Source organism: Arvicola amphibius, chromosome 4, assembly GCF_903992535.2.
Source record: "Arvicola amphibius chromosome 4, mArvAmp1.2, whole genome shotgun sequence".
In the NCBI taxonomy this organism is placed as follows: domain Eukaryota; kingdom Metazoa; phylum Chordata; class Mammalia; order Rodentia; family Cricetidae; genus Arvicola; species Arvicola amphibius.
The window spans coordinates 23027820-23041041 of NC_052050.1; the positions used below are offsets into that span (position 1 = coordinate 23027820).

At 47.1% G+C, this 13222-nt stretch overlaps 1 protein-coding gene and 1 long non-coding RNA gene across 4 annotated transcripts; one reads left to right on the forward strand and one right to left on the reverse strand.

The window, feature by feature from the left end:
* Positions 1 to 6864, forward strand: LOC119812349. Of its 3 annotated transcripts, none has more exons than XR_005285073.1 (8): positions 1 to 129; positions 2335 to 2500; positions 3195 to 3276; positions 3536 to 3884; positions 5370 to 5503; positions 5643 to 5783; positions 5962 to 6183; positions 6658 to 6864. It is a non-coding gene; the product is annotated as an uncharacterized LOC119812349 (long non-coding RNA). The 3 variants fall into 3 exon arrangements; XR_005285072.1 differs by having other exon boundaries at positions 6113 to 6183; XR_005285074.1 differs by lacking the exon at positions 2335 to 2500 and having other exon boundaries at positions 18 to 129; positions 6113 to 6183.
* LOC119812348 (cytochrome c oxidase subunit 6B1-like) lies at positions 1106 to 1453 on the reverse strand. Its single transcript, XM_038326945.1, has one exon. The coding sequence runs from the start codon at positions 1379 to 1381 to the stop codon at positions 1121 to 1123; it is 261 nt and encodes an 86-aa protein (XP_038182873.1). The 5' UTR covers positions 1382 to 1453; the 3' UTR covers positions 1106 to 1120.
* Positions 6865 to 13222: the final 6358 nt, after the last annotated feature.

Genomic DNA, 13222 nt, shown 5'->3' on the forward strand with positions numbered 1-13222 from the left:
GTCAGCAAAATTGTCAGCAAAATTCCCTGAAGAAATGCTTGCCATTGAAAGACTCCAGTCCTGTGATTGGAAAACCACCATAATACATAGGAAGATAACCCGGGGATGTTTGGACTTACTTGTCAACAAGTGAGGCGGGGACTAAAGAGATGGCTCCGTGGTCATGAGCACTTGCTGCTCGTACAAAGGACTTAGTATTGGTTCCCAGCACTCACATGGGGGCTCCCAACCATCTGTAACTCCAGTTCCAGGGGATCTGATGCTCGGAACTGGGATCTGATGCCCTCTTCTGACCTCCGTCTCTTGCACATATATGGTACACATATATACACGCAGGGACTTACACATAAGTAGCTACTTTTTAAGATGGGGCTGGAGTCAGGCAGTGGTGGGAACAGACAAGGGGAAGGATGCATTCTGGGCATGGAATCATCTCAGGGGCACCCTGGCTGTTCACCCTCAGGCCCACCGCTGTGCTGACCTTCCTTATCTGCCCAGGCAGCCTCCTGGTTCCCTCAGAGCCCGCCATCTTCTCAGTGGCCGATTGCTGTGTGTCAGATCCAACAGAAACCCAGGACAAAAGACTAACTGTGGTGCCTATTAGCTTACCAAAGTGGATGCTGGCCCCAGGCTCACTCATACGGTGGCTCTTCTCAGCTCTTCACATCCACCTTGTCCTACCCTTAACTTTTCCAGCCCGTGGGCTTTGCTTCTCTTCCCCCAGCTTCTCATTCCTATATAATCCTGCCATTTTGGCCGTATGCTCTTTTGGTCAGCTTTCTCTCTCTCCTCCTCTCTCTCTCTTCTCTTCTCTCCTCCAGCGCCTGCCCCCCCTCAGTCTCATGGCCTGGTTTAGTCTACTGGTTACATTTAGTCTACTATTTTCTCTCCCTGTTCTGGACAGTTGTGAGCCACCATATAGGTGCTGGGAATTGAACCTGGGTCCACTGGGAGAGCAGCCAGTGTTCTTTTTTGGTTTTTTTTTTTAACTTTTCAGTGAAATTTTATTAGGTGTTGCATCATGATTCAGAGTCCCAGAGTAGGGACCATCATGTACCCAGGTCCCCCTTTACTGAATGGGGAGAGGAGAGCGAACAGAGGAGAGGTGGGTGGAGGCAGGTCAGATCTTCCCAGGAAATGTGCCTTCTGCTCTGCGGTCATCCCAGGCTGAGACCCATGATACAGGGCAGAGGGACTTGTACACATGCCGGTACCACTCACACACGGAGACATCACCCCCCTTGGCGGTCATTGCCTTCTCGCAGCGGTGGAAGTCCAGATAGTTCTGCCAGGAGTTCCTGGTCTGGTTCTGGTTTGGGAAGCGGCTGTCAAAGGGGGCAGTTTTGTAGTTCTTGATTTTGGTCTTGATGTCTTCAGCCATGGTGCCGACTCCTAAAGACTGCCCTGGAGCAGCAGTAGTTCAATGTGACCCTTCGCAAAGATGCCAAAGTCAGACGGGCGCAGCCAGTGTTCTTAACCACTGAGACATCTCTTTAGCAAACAAATTTTGTTTGTTTTATAACAAGATCTCAATTATTGTAGCTCTGGTGGGCCTGGAACTCGAATGTAAACCAGGCTGGCCTTAATAGTAATCCACCTTAGTAAAAGTCCATCACAATGGGGAAATTTGGTAACAAGCAGCAGACATGGTGGCAGGAAGCAGAAGCTGAGAGTTCACATCTCCGGCCACAAGCAGGAAGCAGAGAGAGTGGTCTGGTGGTGGCAGGTGGCTTTGAAACCTCAAAGCCTGCCCTTAATGCTGCACTTCAGCAAGGCCACACCTCCTAATCCTTCCCAAACAGCACCACCAACTGGGAACCAAGACTCTGGGGGACATCTCAAACCACCATGTACTCCCCCCAAGGCAACAAGTGTGGTAAAAAAAAAAAAAAAGGTGTAATTCTGCCTACATCATAGAGGTGGGGTAAGAAGTCTCCCACCATCTGTGATGGGCAGGAACACACTGAATGCTAGTGAGATCCTTTCCCATTGAACACCCTGCCCCCACCCCACAGTGGGTAGAATACAGGGTGACGGATACAGTGTGCAATGTCCCTTGGCTTTGCAGCCCTACAGGCATTTTTTTTTTTTTTTTTTTTTTTTGGTTTTTCGAGACAGGGTTTCTCTGTGGCTTTGGAGCCTGTCCTGGAGCTAGCTCTTGTAGACCAGGCTGGTCTCGAACTCACAGAGATCCGCCTGCCTCTGCCTGCTGGGATTAAAGGCGTGCGCCACCACCCCCGGCCCTACAGGCATTTACTCTGAAAGGGAAGTAGTTGACAGACAGGGAGAGGTCACTGAGAGGCCCTGAACTCTTATCCCTTCCATTCCCTCTAGGAAGGTGAAGCAGAAACTTCCCACTTCATTTAAAACAATTAATTTGAAAGAAAATATATATCTGGTGACAGAAACTCTGGAGACAGAAGAGGAGGAAACCCTACCAAGAGAAATGCGCTATAAAATTTGGAACTCATTTCTTAAGGGCAATGACTATGAAGAAAAGGTTAGTACCCTGGGAGATGGGGTGAGGACCAGCTAGCCTTGTGCCATCCACTGAAGGCCCCCTGAGGGTGCCTGCCAAGACTCAGCCTTCTTAGCTCCTCCCTCAGGCCTCTCTGAGAAGTGCTGGTTGGTCTCTGCCTTGTGGAGGAAGAGCGTGCCGCCTTGAAGGAGTCACAGGCTGACTCGGGATGCCCTCTTTTCATTTCCTTCTTTTAGTTTTATTTTTTGGTCTTTTGAGACAAGGTTTCTCCACATAGCCCTGGCTATCCTGAACTCACTATGTAGATCAAGCTGGCCTCGGACTCATGGAGATCTGCCTGCCTCTGAGTACTGTGTGCACTAGCACACTCAGTCTGGACAGTCTGTATCACATGGTTATTCTGTCCTGTGTCTGTCTGTCTGTCTAGTAGGAAGGAGGAGCTAGAGTTCCTGGAACAGAGCTTGTCTTCAGTATGCACTTGTTAAATGAACAGTGGAAACAGCATGGGATTGGGGTCAGACACGGGTTCGGGGTCAGACACGGGTTCGAATTTCGGCTCTGCCATTGGTTTCAGCTGTGGGACTGGCTCAGATACTTGTTTAGAGTCTTAGTTCATCTGTAGACTTAGAATAAAACTGTCTACCTCATAGGAGTGTTTGGGAGATCAGGCAAGATAGCAGTGTAATATCCATCAACACAAACTTTTTCTCCCTAGAGCCAACGCAAAATCACCGTCCCTGCCAACATGATCCTGGCCTATTGAAAGAAGCAGCTCATCTTCGAAAATGGGTCAATATGTAAGCAAGACGCTGTGGGCACAGGAAATGGGGCCCTGAACACATGAGTGGGTGGATGTGGATTGAGCAGAGCTCTGTAGCAGCCTGGAATGGGTGAGCCCATGAAGGGGTGTGGTCGATCGGTAGTTAGAATTAACCAGACCAGCTCAATTCAAAAGATTTAATAATTGGGGAGAAAGGAAACTTACACAACCAAGGATCCAACGAAAATCAGGAGCGCAGCGCACCTGGATCTTTTATCTGTTTTTCTTGGCCTCAGGGGGACACACCCTAAACAGAATGTGATTGGCTGAACTTCCCCATCAAGCCCAGAGGTGGGAGAGGAAGAAGGCACTAGAGCCAGATTGGCTCTGGCCACACTGACTGGCAATGCACCCACCATGACATCAGCCTGCCCTGCAGGATTGCAATCCCAGTCTCCTAACAGATTGGCGATAGCTTCTCTTTCCTTTCCTTGGTTGGGAGCAGTGTGGGGACTGGGAGGGAGGGAAAGGAGGGCATGAATACAGAAACCACTACTTTCTTATTCTTTCTTTTTTCTTTCTTTCCAACTCTTGGTGTTGGCTTAGTTATTGACTTCTGGAATGAAAGAAGGTCTTTTCAAGGAGGTGAGTGAGCCCCTGGGCTACCTGGTCCTCGTCTCAGAGCATGCACGGACATTATCATTAGACAGAAGGCAATGCAGGGCTGAGTCTGTAGTCGGATGTGTTCAGCAGGGAGGATGCATGCTTGTGGAGGAGCAGCCTGGATGCACTGTTGGCCCAGGGCCCCCAGGCTCCTTCCAGAGCCACATGTTAGCATGGGATGGGTGAAGGAACCGCACTGAACTAGTCTCAAGTACCCTGCTGTACCAGTCTTGCTCATAGCCTCCCAAATCTGGACTTTTCTGACCAGGCAGGAAGGTCTATGGCTCTGTATGTGCTTCCTCGGGAACATTTGGGGCTTTCCCTGTACCCAAAGAGGCCTCAGGAAGGGACGGAGGGCATATTGTACCTTCTCTGGGTGTTGGCCGCTGCTCAAGTCACCCAGGCACAGCCCTGTGGCTGCGGCTCGCCGAGGATGTGGGAAGGAGCTTGCAAATATGATTTATATGTGGTAAGGGTACAGACTCCCTGACATGGGCAATGGCAGCTCATCACTGGGAAAAGAATGCCCATAGGGGTTAGGTGTGCTCAGAGACTCTGAAGACTTCCTCCCTTGGCAGAGAGAGGACGTATTAGCTATGTGTGGGGCCTTGCCTGTCTCCAGGCCCACATACAGTGTGGCAGAATTCATCTATCCTCAGGTTGATATGATGTAACACTACCACTCGGTGGGATCAGCAGAATGGTACAGGCTGGTGTCTTAGTTAGGGTTAGTATCACATGTTATTGTAAAACACCATGGCCCAAGCAATGGGGAGAGGAAATGAGTTATTTGGCCTGTATTTCCATATCATAGTTCGTCATCAAAGGAAGTCAGGACAGGAACTCAAACAGGGCAGGAACCTAGAGGCATAGCTTTCTCTTTTCTTCCTCCTTCCCTCATTCTTTCTTTCTCCCCACCTCCTCTTGCTGCAAATCTCTCAGGCTGGCCTTGAAGTTCCTAAGAAGCTGAGGTTGGCCTTGAACTCCTGATCCATCCTCTGCTCCCTAGTGTTGGGATTACAGAGGTGCACCACTACACCTGGCTTTGGGGACTACACTTTGGTGAAAATTAAACAACCAAGTTTGTTTCTGGATATGGCAAACTGGGACTAGGTGGGGTGAACTAGGGAGATGGAGCCAGGGAAATGGGTGATGGTAGGCATGTCGGAAGAGGGAGTTTCATTTTAACAGAACAAATTAGTTTAGAAGAAGGCAAAACACAGAGATGAGGTTAAAAACAGCAAAAACAAAAAGTAGATTAAAATAAAGTCTAGCCAGGCATTGTGGCGTCCTATTGTGATCCCAGTTCTTGAGGTAAGATGATCAGAAAGAAGGGTAGTCCTTGGCTACATAGTGAGCCTGGGCTACATGAGACTATCTCAGGGGTAGGTTGGGGCAGGGAATGGTAGACTTTACAAATGGAGCCTGTTGGCACAGTGAGTCGGGTTCATAATTTTGTCTTTATAGAAACGGCTCTAGGAAGACAGGGAACTGCTGGAACTTTGAAGGAGCACGTAGAGAACACAGGGAGAAGCCTGCAGAACTGGATGAGAAGCAGAAGAATGGGCTGTGCTCTGCCACTGCGTGCACCAACAAGGAAGGTGGGCTGGAGAACCTGGAACAGAAAGTAAGGGACCCAAGGAAGAACTGGGGTGGACACAGAGGACTGTGGAGGGCAGATGGCAGCATGGGGATCAACTGGACAGAACCATACTTAGCTTCCCCCTCTCCCACTCCCAGGTTTCTGACGTCTTGATCTCTGATGCTTCGACGCAGACTGAGGGCCAGAAGGTCCTCTCATTTGCACCCTTTATGATAATACCGGGTGCTTGGTAGAAGCACGTGCAGAAGCCATGCTGGTACTCTTGGATGCCTTAATAGGTGAGGAGGAAATGCTGAGGAAGGAGGCTGGTGGAGAATCAAATCTTAGGGAGTGTGAATATTCCATGAGGGGTAGCCCTCAGCATTTCAGAGACTGTCAGTCTTTCCCAGGCCAGATACTGAGGGGGAATCACCCTGTTCCCTCTGGTATATTCTATAATGCTCCATATTTTAACAGGGGAGCAGGAAACATTTGGGATGTTCCCACCAGGCTTCCTGGGAGCTCTCTGAAACCCTCTGATGATGTATGTGTGGTGAGCCACTGAAGATCGCCACCAAAGCCACCATGTCCCTCGCCTTTTCTACTAACAACCTTTTCCTGCTTCCAGCCCTATCTGGCATAGCCAGGTATGTGACCGAAGCACTGGAGAATGGGAAGCTGCGTTTGCTGAGGGACCAGGTGAGAGACTGGATAGAGAGGGCGAAGGCCATAGTAGAGACCAATGCCTGTGTTCTGAAAGGACCCGGAAACCCCACAGTACAGCCCTTTTTACTCTGTAGTTACTGCCTGCTCATGTCTGTGCAGCAGGTTTGTGACAAGTCTCCGGACATACGTACATTAACAGGAGATTTGACATGCCCTGCTGCCTGTCTGTGAGCAAAGAGGATAGAAAAAGATAGTCCAAGATGGCGTTTGGTGCCATCCTGAGTGCCCGCTGCTATGTGGAGATGGTGTGAGGTTCTTCAGCTTTGCAGGAAGAATGCCATGATGGGTCCAATGTCTGTCACAGCTCAGAACGAAGGGCCATTGTGGTCTGTGTGTGTGTGTGTGTGTGTGTGTGTGAGAGAGAGAGAGAGAGAGAGAGAGAGAGAGAGAGAGAGAGAGAGAGAGAGAGAGCGCTCCTAGCTTTTAATCTGGTGAGTTTCCTTTCAGGTGGAGTCAATCCTCTAGAAGAACTGGGGCGATCGGCTTAGCCAGGTTGTGCACTGTGACCCTGAGGCACGGAGCTTCTGTATCCTATATATTGCTTGCTCTCTCCTGCCAGTTCTGAACCCTAAAAAGTCCGGCTGTGTCTGTTCCTAACCTAATGTTGGTCTGGATCCTATGCATGGTCTCTGATTTAAAGTGGCAGATTGGGAATAGTGTCTTGTCTCTTTATCGTTTCTTCCTTTTGGCATGGCTGGTTTCAAAGCCGAGGTCTTCACTACCACTAGACAAAGGCTGTGACACTGAGCCACACCCCAGTCCTCCTCCTCCTCTAGAAATCTCATTAGATGGCAGAAGGAGAAACAGGCTCGGAGTGGTGGCACACACCTGTAACCCCAGCACTCGGGAGGGGAGGGGAGGGGAGGGGAGGGGAGGGGAGGGGAGCGTCAGTCCAAGGCCAGTGTATCCGTCAGGTGCTTAGAGGAGCAGAATTGATAGGATGAATATACAGATATTCATTCATTTTATATATAGAAAGAGGGTTTATTAGAATAGCTTACAGGCTGTGGTTCAGCAAGTCCAACAATGGTTGTCTGTCAACAGAAAGTCCAAGAATCCAGTAGTCATTCGGTTCTCAAGGCTGCATGTCTGGTCTCCAGTACATGCCAGGGTCTCAAAGTAGACTGTCGTGCTAGTGAAGGGATGGACCTGCCAGCAAGAGCAAGTAGGCAGACAGACCACGCTTCCTCCTTCCTGTCCTTAATACAGGCTGCCAGCAGAAGGTGTAGCCCAGATTAAAGGTAGATTTACCAACTCAAAAGATCTGGATTAGAAATGTGTCTTCTACTTCAGATGCTTTAATTAAGAAAAAAAATCCAACCTACATCCAGAAAGACAAATATCATATGTATTCACTCATAAGTGGTTTTTTTTAAGACATAAAGCAAAGAAAACCAGCCTACAATCCACAACCCCGGAGAACCTAGACAACAAAGAGGACCCTAAGAGACACATACATGGATCTACATAGGAAGGAGATAGAGACAAGATCTCCTGGGTAAATTGGGAGCATGGGGGCCACTGAAGAGGGTAGAAGGAGAGAGGAGAGAAAGGGAGGGGAGTGGGGAAAAATGTATAGCTCAATAAAAATAATAAGAAAGAAAAAATCCATCACAGGTGTGTCCGGCCATTTGGGTTTTATTTAATTTCAGATTAACTAACTGGACAACCAAGAGCAGTCATCACAATTACTGTCTGCCACTTTGAGAATTTTGAGGCCAGTCAGGGCTACATGAGATCACATCTCAAAAGAGAAAAATAAACAAAAAATAAAACAAACCAAACTCACAGAGCAATAGGAAAAAAAAAAAACTGGCTAAAGAGACCTAACTTAACATTAGTGCAGCCATCATGGGCTGCAGACTAATAATACAGGGACTAGGCTCCACCCTTAAAATAACCAGGAAAAAACGCAAACTGTACCCTACGGGGGAACCAATCAGAATTGAGACGAACAAGTACATTAAGAATATCTTACCTAACTTGTATATAGGTTAGAATTTTCCTTGCAGCAATGCAGTACCAATCCCTGCTTGACAAGACTCCTGTTGCCCCACGTCTGCCCAATCAGGAGTTCAGCCCCCTCTTAAATCCGGAATTCCCCTACCCTTTACTCCTTAAAAACTATAAGCTGAGCTCAGGGCTCTCCCTGATCCAACTGTGTTTGGAACGGATGGAGAACCCATGCTTGAGCCTGCAATAAAGGCTCTTTGCTTTTACATAGGAACAGGGACTCTTGGTGGTCTCTGGGGGCTCATGATGTGGGCATAACATTGACAACAGAAAAGAGGTTTAAACACTTCTTTGGGATCTAGAAAGCAATGCAAGCTGGGAGGTGTGGGCCTGAGGGTACAGAGGAATGCACATGAGAATGTTGTTTTCATCATAGGTATTCTAGAAGAACTGCAGAAGCTCAACACCAGAAACCTAGGATCCCCCAACCCGTCGGGCTAATGAAACGAATACAGTTTTGTTTTGTTTGGTTTTTTGGTTTTTTGAGACAAAAGTTTTGGCCTCAAACTCACAGAGATCCCCGGCCTCTGCTTCCCGAGGGCTAGGATTAAAGGCGTGAGTCACATTGTACCTGAAGGGCTCTAAGCCCACGGACACATCACACAGGCGCGTGCACATCCGTGTTTGCTGCTTCACAGCACCTAAGCAGTGGAGGGAGCCTACATGTCCATCAGTACATGGATGGGTAAAGTGTTTGGTCGGAGGCATCACTTCAGCACCCTGGCACCCCTTTATACAAAGAGTCTGGCATATTTAGTCGGGGGCTTCACCCCAGCCCCCTGGTATCCATTTTTGGAATGTTGGGTGGAAAACTCCATTCCAAGCTCCCTCCCCTGGGAAGTTGCCTTAGTCTAAACTCCACCTCAGAGAAAGCTGGCCAAATGGTTAACCCCTCCCCAGGGAAGATCAGGAACATTCCCACAGGCTATGTAAGCTGCCCCCCAGAGAATGAATGTGTGGTCTCCTCTTCTTTCTCTTTTCCCTTCTCCATGTTTTCCCAGGGCCACCCGGGAGTATTCCATTAAACATTGGCATCTTTAATTCGGTCTGATTGGGATTATTTGCATAGGCAGAGAGGCTTGTCTAAGAAAATACCTAACTTAAAGAAAATGTGGTACATACATCCTATGGGGTTTGTGCAGCTGTAAAGACAAATAAGATACAAAAAATGGAAATATGAAAATAGGCTGGACATAGAGGCACACACCTTTAATTCCAGCACTAGGGAGACAGAGGCAGGAGGATCTCTCTGAGTTCAAGGCCAGCTTGGTCTACATAGCAAGCTCCAGGATAGCCAGACTACATAGATAGACTCTGCCCTCCCAAAAAAACCAAAACAAATTCAAGCACACACATACACATGTGTGCTCACTCACACATACATAAATATACATGCACACACTTGTACACACACATTCATAGATACACTTGCACACAGATGTATGTACATACACTTTCACACATACTTACACACTCACACACACATGTACACACAAACAGGACCTGCACTGGAGAATGTGCTAGCTCTGTTTCCCTTCAAGGTGACCATTGGACTCAGATTTTGCCTCGGGTGAACCTAGGGTTCCTAGTTTGGGGGAGTCTCCCCAACAGGGATGGCACATACTTTTAAGTAAAATACAAGCTAAGGGAAGATCCTAATATAAATTACAAGTTTTTTGGGGGTTTTGTACTTAATGGTACTAAAATATACATATAAAATCTGTGGGGGTAGGCTAAGACCAGTTTTTAAAACAGAAAAATATGAACTGCCTCAATTATTTATATTAGAAGAAAAAAATCAGGGCTACAGCCTGGAGATCTGGGTCAGTAATTAAAGCACTTACCACATAAGCAAGCAGTAGGGCTGAAACCCGGATCCCCAGAAGCCAAGCAAATGCTATTTCAGGTGTGGTGACTGCCTGGATTGCAGCCTCCGAAGGGCAACCTGGAGTAAACTGGTTACCGAGACCAGCCATATCCGTTAGCTCTAGGATTGACTGAGAGACCCTGCCTCAAAGGCGGTGGGAGACTGAGTGACGACTCAGTCCTAGCAGTCCAACAAGTGTGGTCAAGGGAAGAGGCAGGTCAACCTTCCTCACTAGCTTAGAGGAAAAGGCAGAGAAAAAAAAAAAACACACCAAGCAATAAAAAGGATCTATCCTTGCTAATCTGAGGTTCCAATCTGGTTTACATTGCGGATTTTAACCCATTGACAATTTTAACTGGGCATGATTGCTCATTCCTATAGTCCCAGCTCTCAGGATGCAGGCTGGAGGATTTCAGCAAATACCAGGCCAGCTGGGGCTACACGGAGAGACTCTGTCTCAAAACAAACAAACCAAGGAAAGAAATTTAAGAAGGAAAATGATGTGATTGTTTCAATGGAAATGAAAAAGCACTCTGTAAAATTCAGTATGTACTCATTTCCTAGAAGACCAGGAACACACAGGCACTGCTTTAACCCGATCAGAGTACACGAAATACACAGTAAGCTAAGCCACCACAGAGGAAATGTTTATGTGTGTTCTCTCCGGGTCTGGCATGCACACTCACACTGGCTCCTCCTCACACTGTACAGGAGAGTCAGCAAGACCAGGACAGCAAGGGCAAGAGGCCAGGCAAGTAAGACTCGTGAAAGGAGAAGGCAGAAGAGGAGAGCACCGTACTACAACCAGATGATCAAACATATGAATCAAAACTGCAGATTTACAGACAAATTATGAAAAGAAAACACAGTATTTTGATACAATCAATATTTCCTAGACAGATCACCAATAAATGCAAAATGAAATTTGTACAGTATGAAATACTTAGGAAAGTATTAGACAAAGGGTATAAGAGGACTCTATTCCCTTGTTAATATGAGAGATCTTAAGATTAAACAAAAGATAAATATAATACCAAAGAGAAAACACAATATCGTGAGAACATTGACTTTTCTTACAGTAACTTCAGGTCAGTACAATCCCAATGGTTGCCTGTCCGATCCGAAAATGCAAAGGATTAAAACCAGCCACAATCTTCAAAAAGAATACTGCCTATTTATTAATTTATTTTTATTTTTGTATATGTGTGTGTGCCTGCATGAGCTCAGGTGCATCATGTTCATGCAGTACCTAAGGAGGCCAGAAGAGGGTGTTGCATTCTCTGGTACCAGTGTTACAGGAGGTTGTGGGCTACCTGATGTGGGTACTTCGAACCCAGCCCAGGGCTTCTGCAAGAGCAGTAAGTGCTCTTAACAGCTGAGTCATCCCTCCAACCCCAGCCACAAAATTCTTCAAAAAGAACAAGGTAGAAAAACTTGTTCCGCTAGATTAAAGACTGATTATAAACCTGTAACATTTTAGTGTGACCTTGGAGCTGCTGTAGACAAAAACAAAAGCAGATGAGATGCCTCCAGAATGGATCCCACGTGTGCGAGGACATCTGATACATGAGAGAGTAATGACCGAGGATTGGTGGGAAAGGCTAGAGCCAGGACAACGGGACAACCCCAGAGGGGATTATTGAAAGCCCATCCCTTCACACAGCACTCACTCCAGAAGCACTCTGATTCAACCTGTAAAAGGCAAAACTGTAATTACAGTAACATCAAAACTTCAGTTTCATCAAAAATATATCACAAGTATGGTAGAGGCAGCACAGAGTGAGAGGCGCTACTCAAACCGAGGCACCTTTCGGAGACCGCCATCCGGGACGTGAAGGGGCTCGTACCGGTCAGTAACAAAAGAATGAGCCACAGAAAAAGAGGTGAGTGATTTCAATAGCACTATTTGTATAGTGTCTGTGTAAAATGTCCCGTACGTTCATGTGTTTGGAAACCTCCTCTCCAGTTCAAAGCATTGTTTTGGAGGTTGTACAAGTATTGGGATGGAGGGCCTACGTCCTGACACAGGTCACACAGGGTAGGTCTTAAGGATGACAGCTTAGTTCTGGCTTTCAGATCCCACAAAATGTACATAGGTCACTTAGCAAACTTCTGCTCCCCCGGGTGGGGCTACCCCAACTGCTCCACCTTCCCTACCACCATCGACTGGTATCCCCTAAGTCAGGAGCCAGCAAGAACTTTCATACAACGCAAGCTGGTACAACCAACTTGAATACGAGTTTGGATTATACTTGGAAGAGTTGTCTTTGATCGTAGGTAGCTCAGTGTTTACTGGATGAGCTGGCTCGCTTTAGGACAACTTGAAACAAGCTCGAGTCATCAGAGAGGAGGGAGTTTCAGCTGAGAAAATGCTTCCATAAGAGCAGGCTGTAGGCAAGTCTGTAGGGCATTTCCTTAACCAGTGATTGCTATGGGACGGCCCAGCCCACTGTGGGATGATGGTGCTGGGCTCTATAAGAAAGCAGGCTGAGCAAACCATGGGAGGAAGCCAGTAATCAGTATTCCTCCATGGCCTCTGCATCGGCTCCTGCCTCCAGGTTCCTGCCCTGCTTTTGATGCTTTTAATGATGAGCTGTTACATGGACCTGTGAGTGAAATAAACCCTTTCCTCCTCAAGTTGCTCTTCGTCATGGTGTTTCATCACGGAAATAATAACCTGAGGGGACGTGTCTCTGCAGGTGTCGTGAAGAGGTGAGATGAAAACTTAGTTCAGATTGACTTCATCAACCTGGATTAAGACTTCAGGGAGGGGGCTGGAGAAATGGCTCGGAGGTTAAGAACACTGGGTGCTTTTCCAGAGGACCTGGGTTCAATTCTCAGCACCCACATGGCAGCTCACAACTGTCTATAACTCCAGTTCCAAGGGATTGAACACCCTTACATAAACATATGTGCAAGCAAAAAACCAATACACATAAAACAAAAATAAATAAATAAAAATACAAGACTTCAGAAAGTCTGATGCCAGGCAGTTTATTGCTAGTACATTGAAACACAGCATAATTTGGAAAAAAAGGTTCCTGGTGTAATATAATCCTCATTGCACAAGAGAGCATAATTACATCAAAATCAACTCAGGGTATATGCCATTTCTTTCAAGAAGATGGAGAG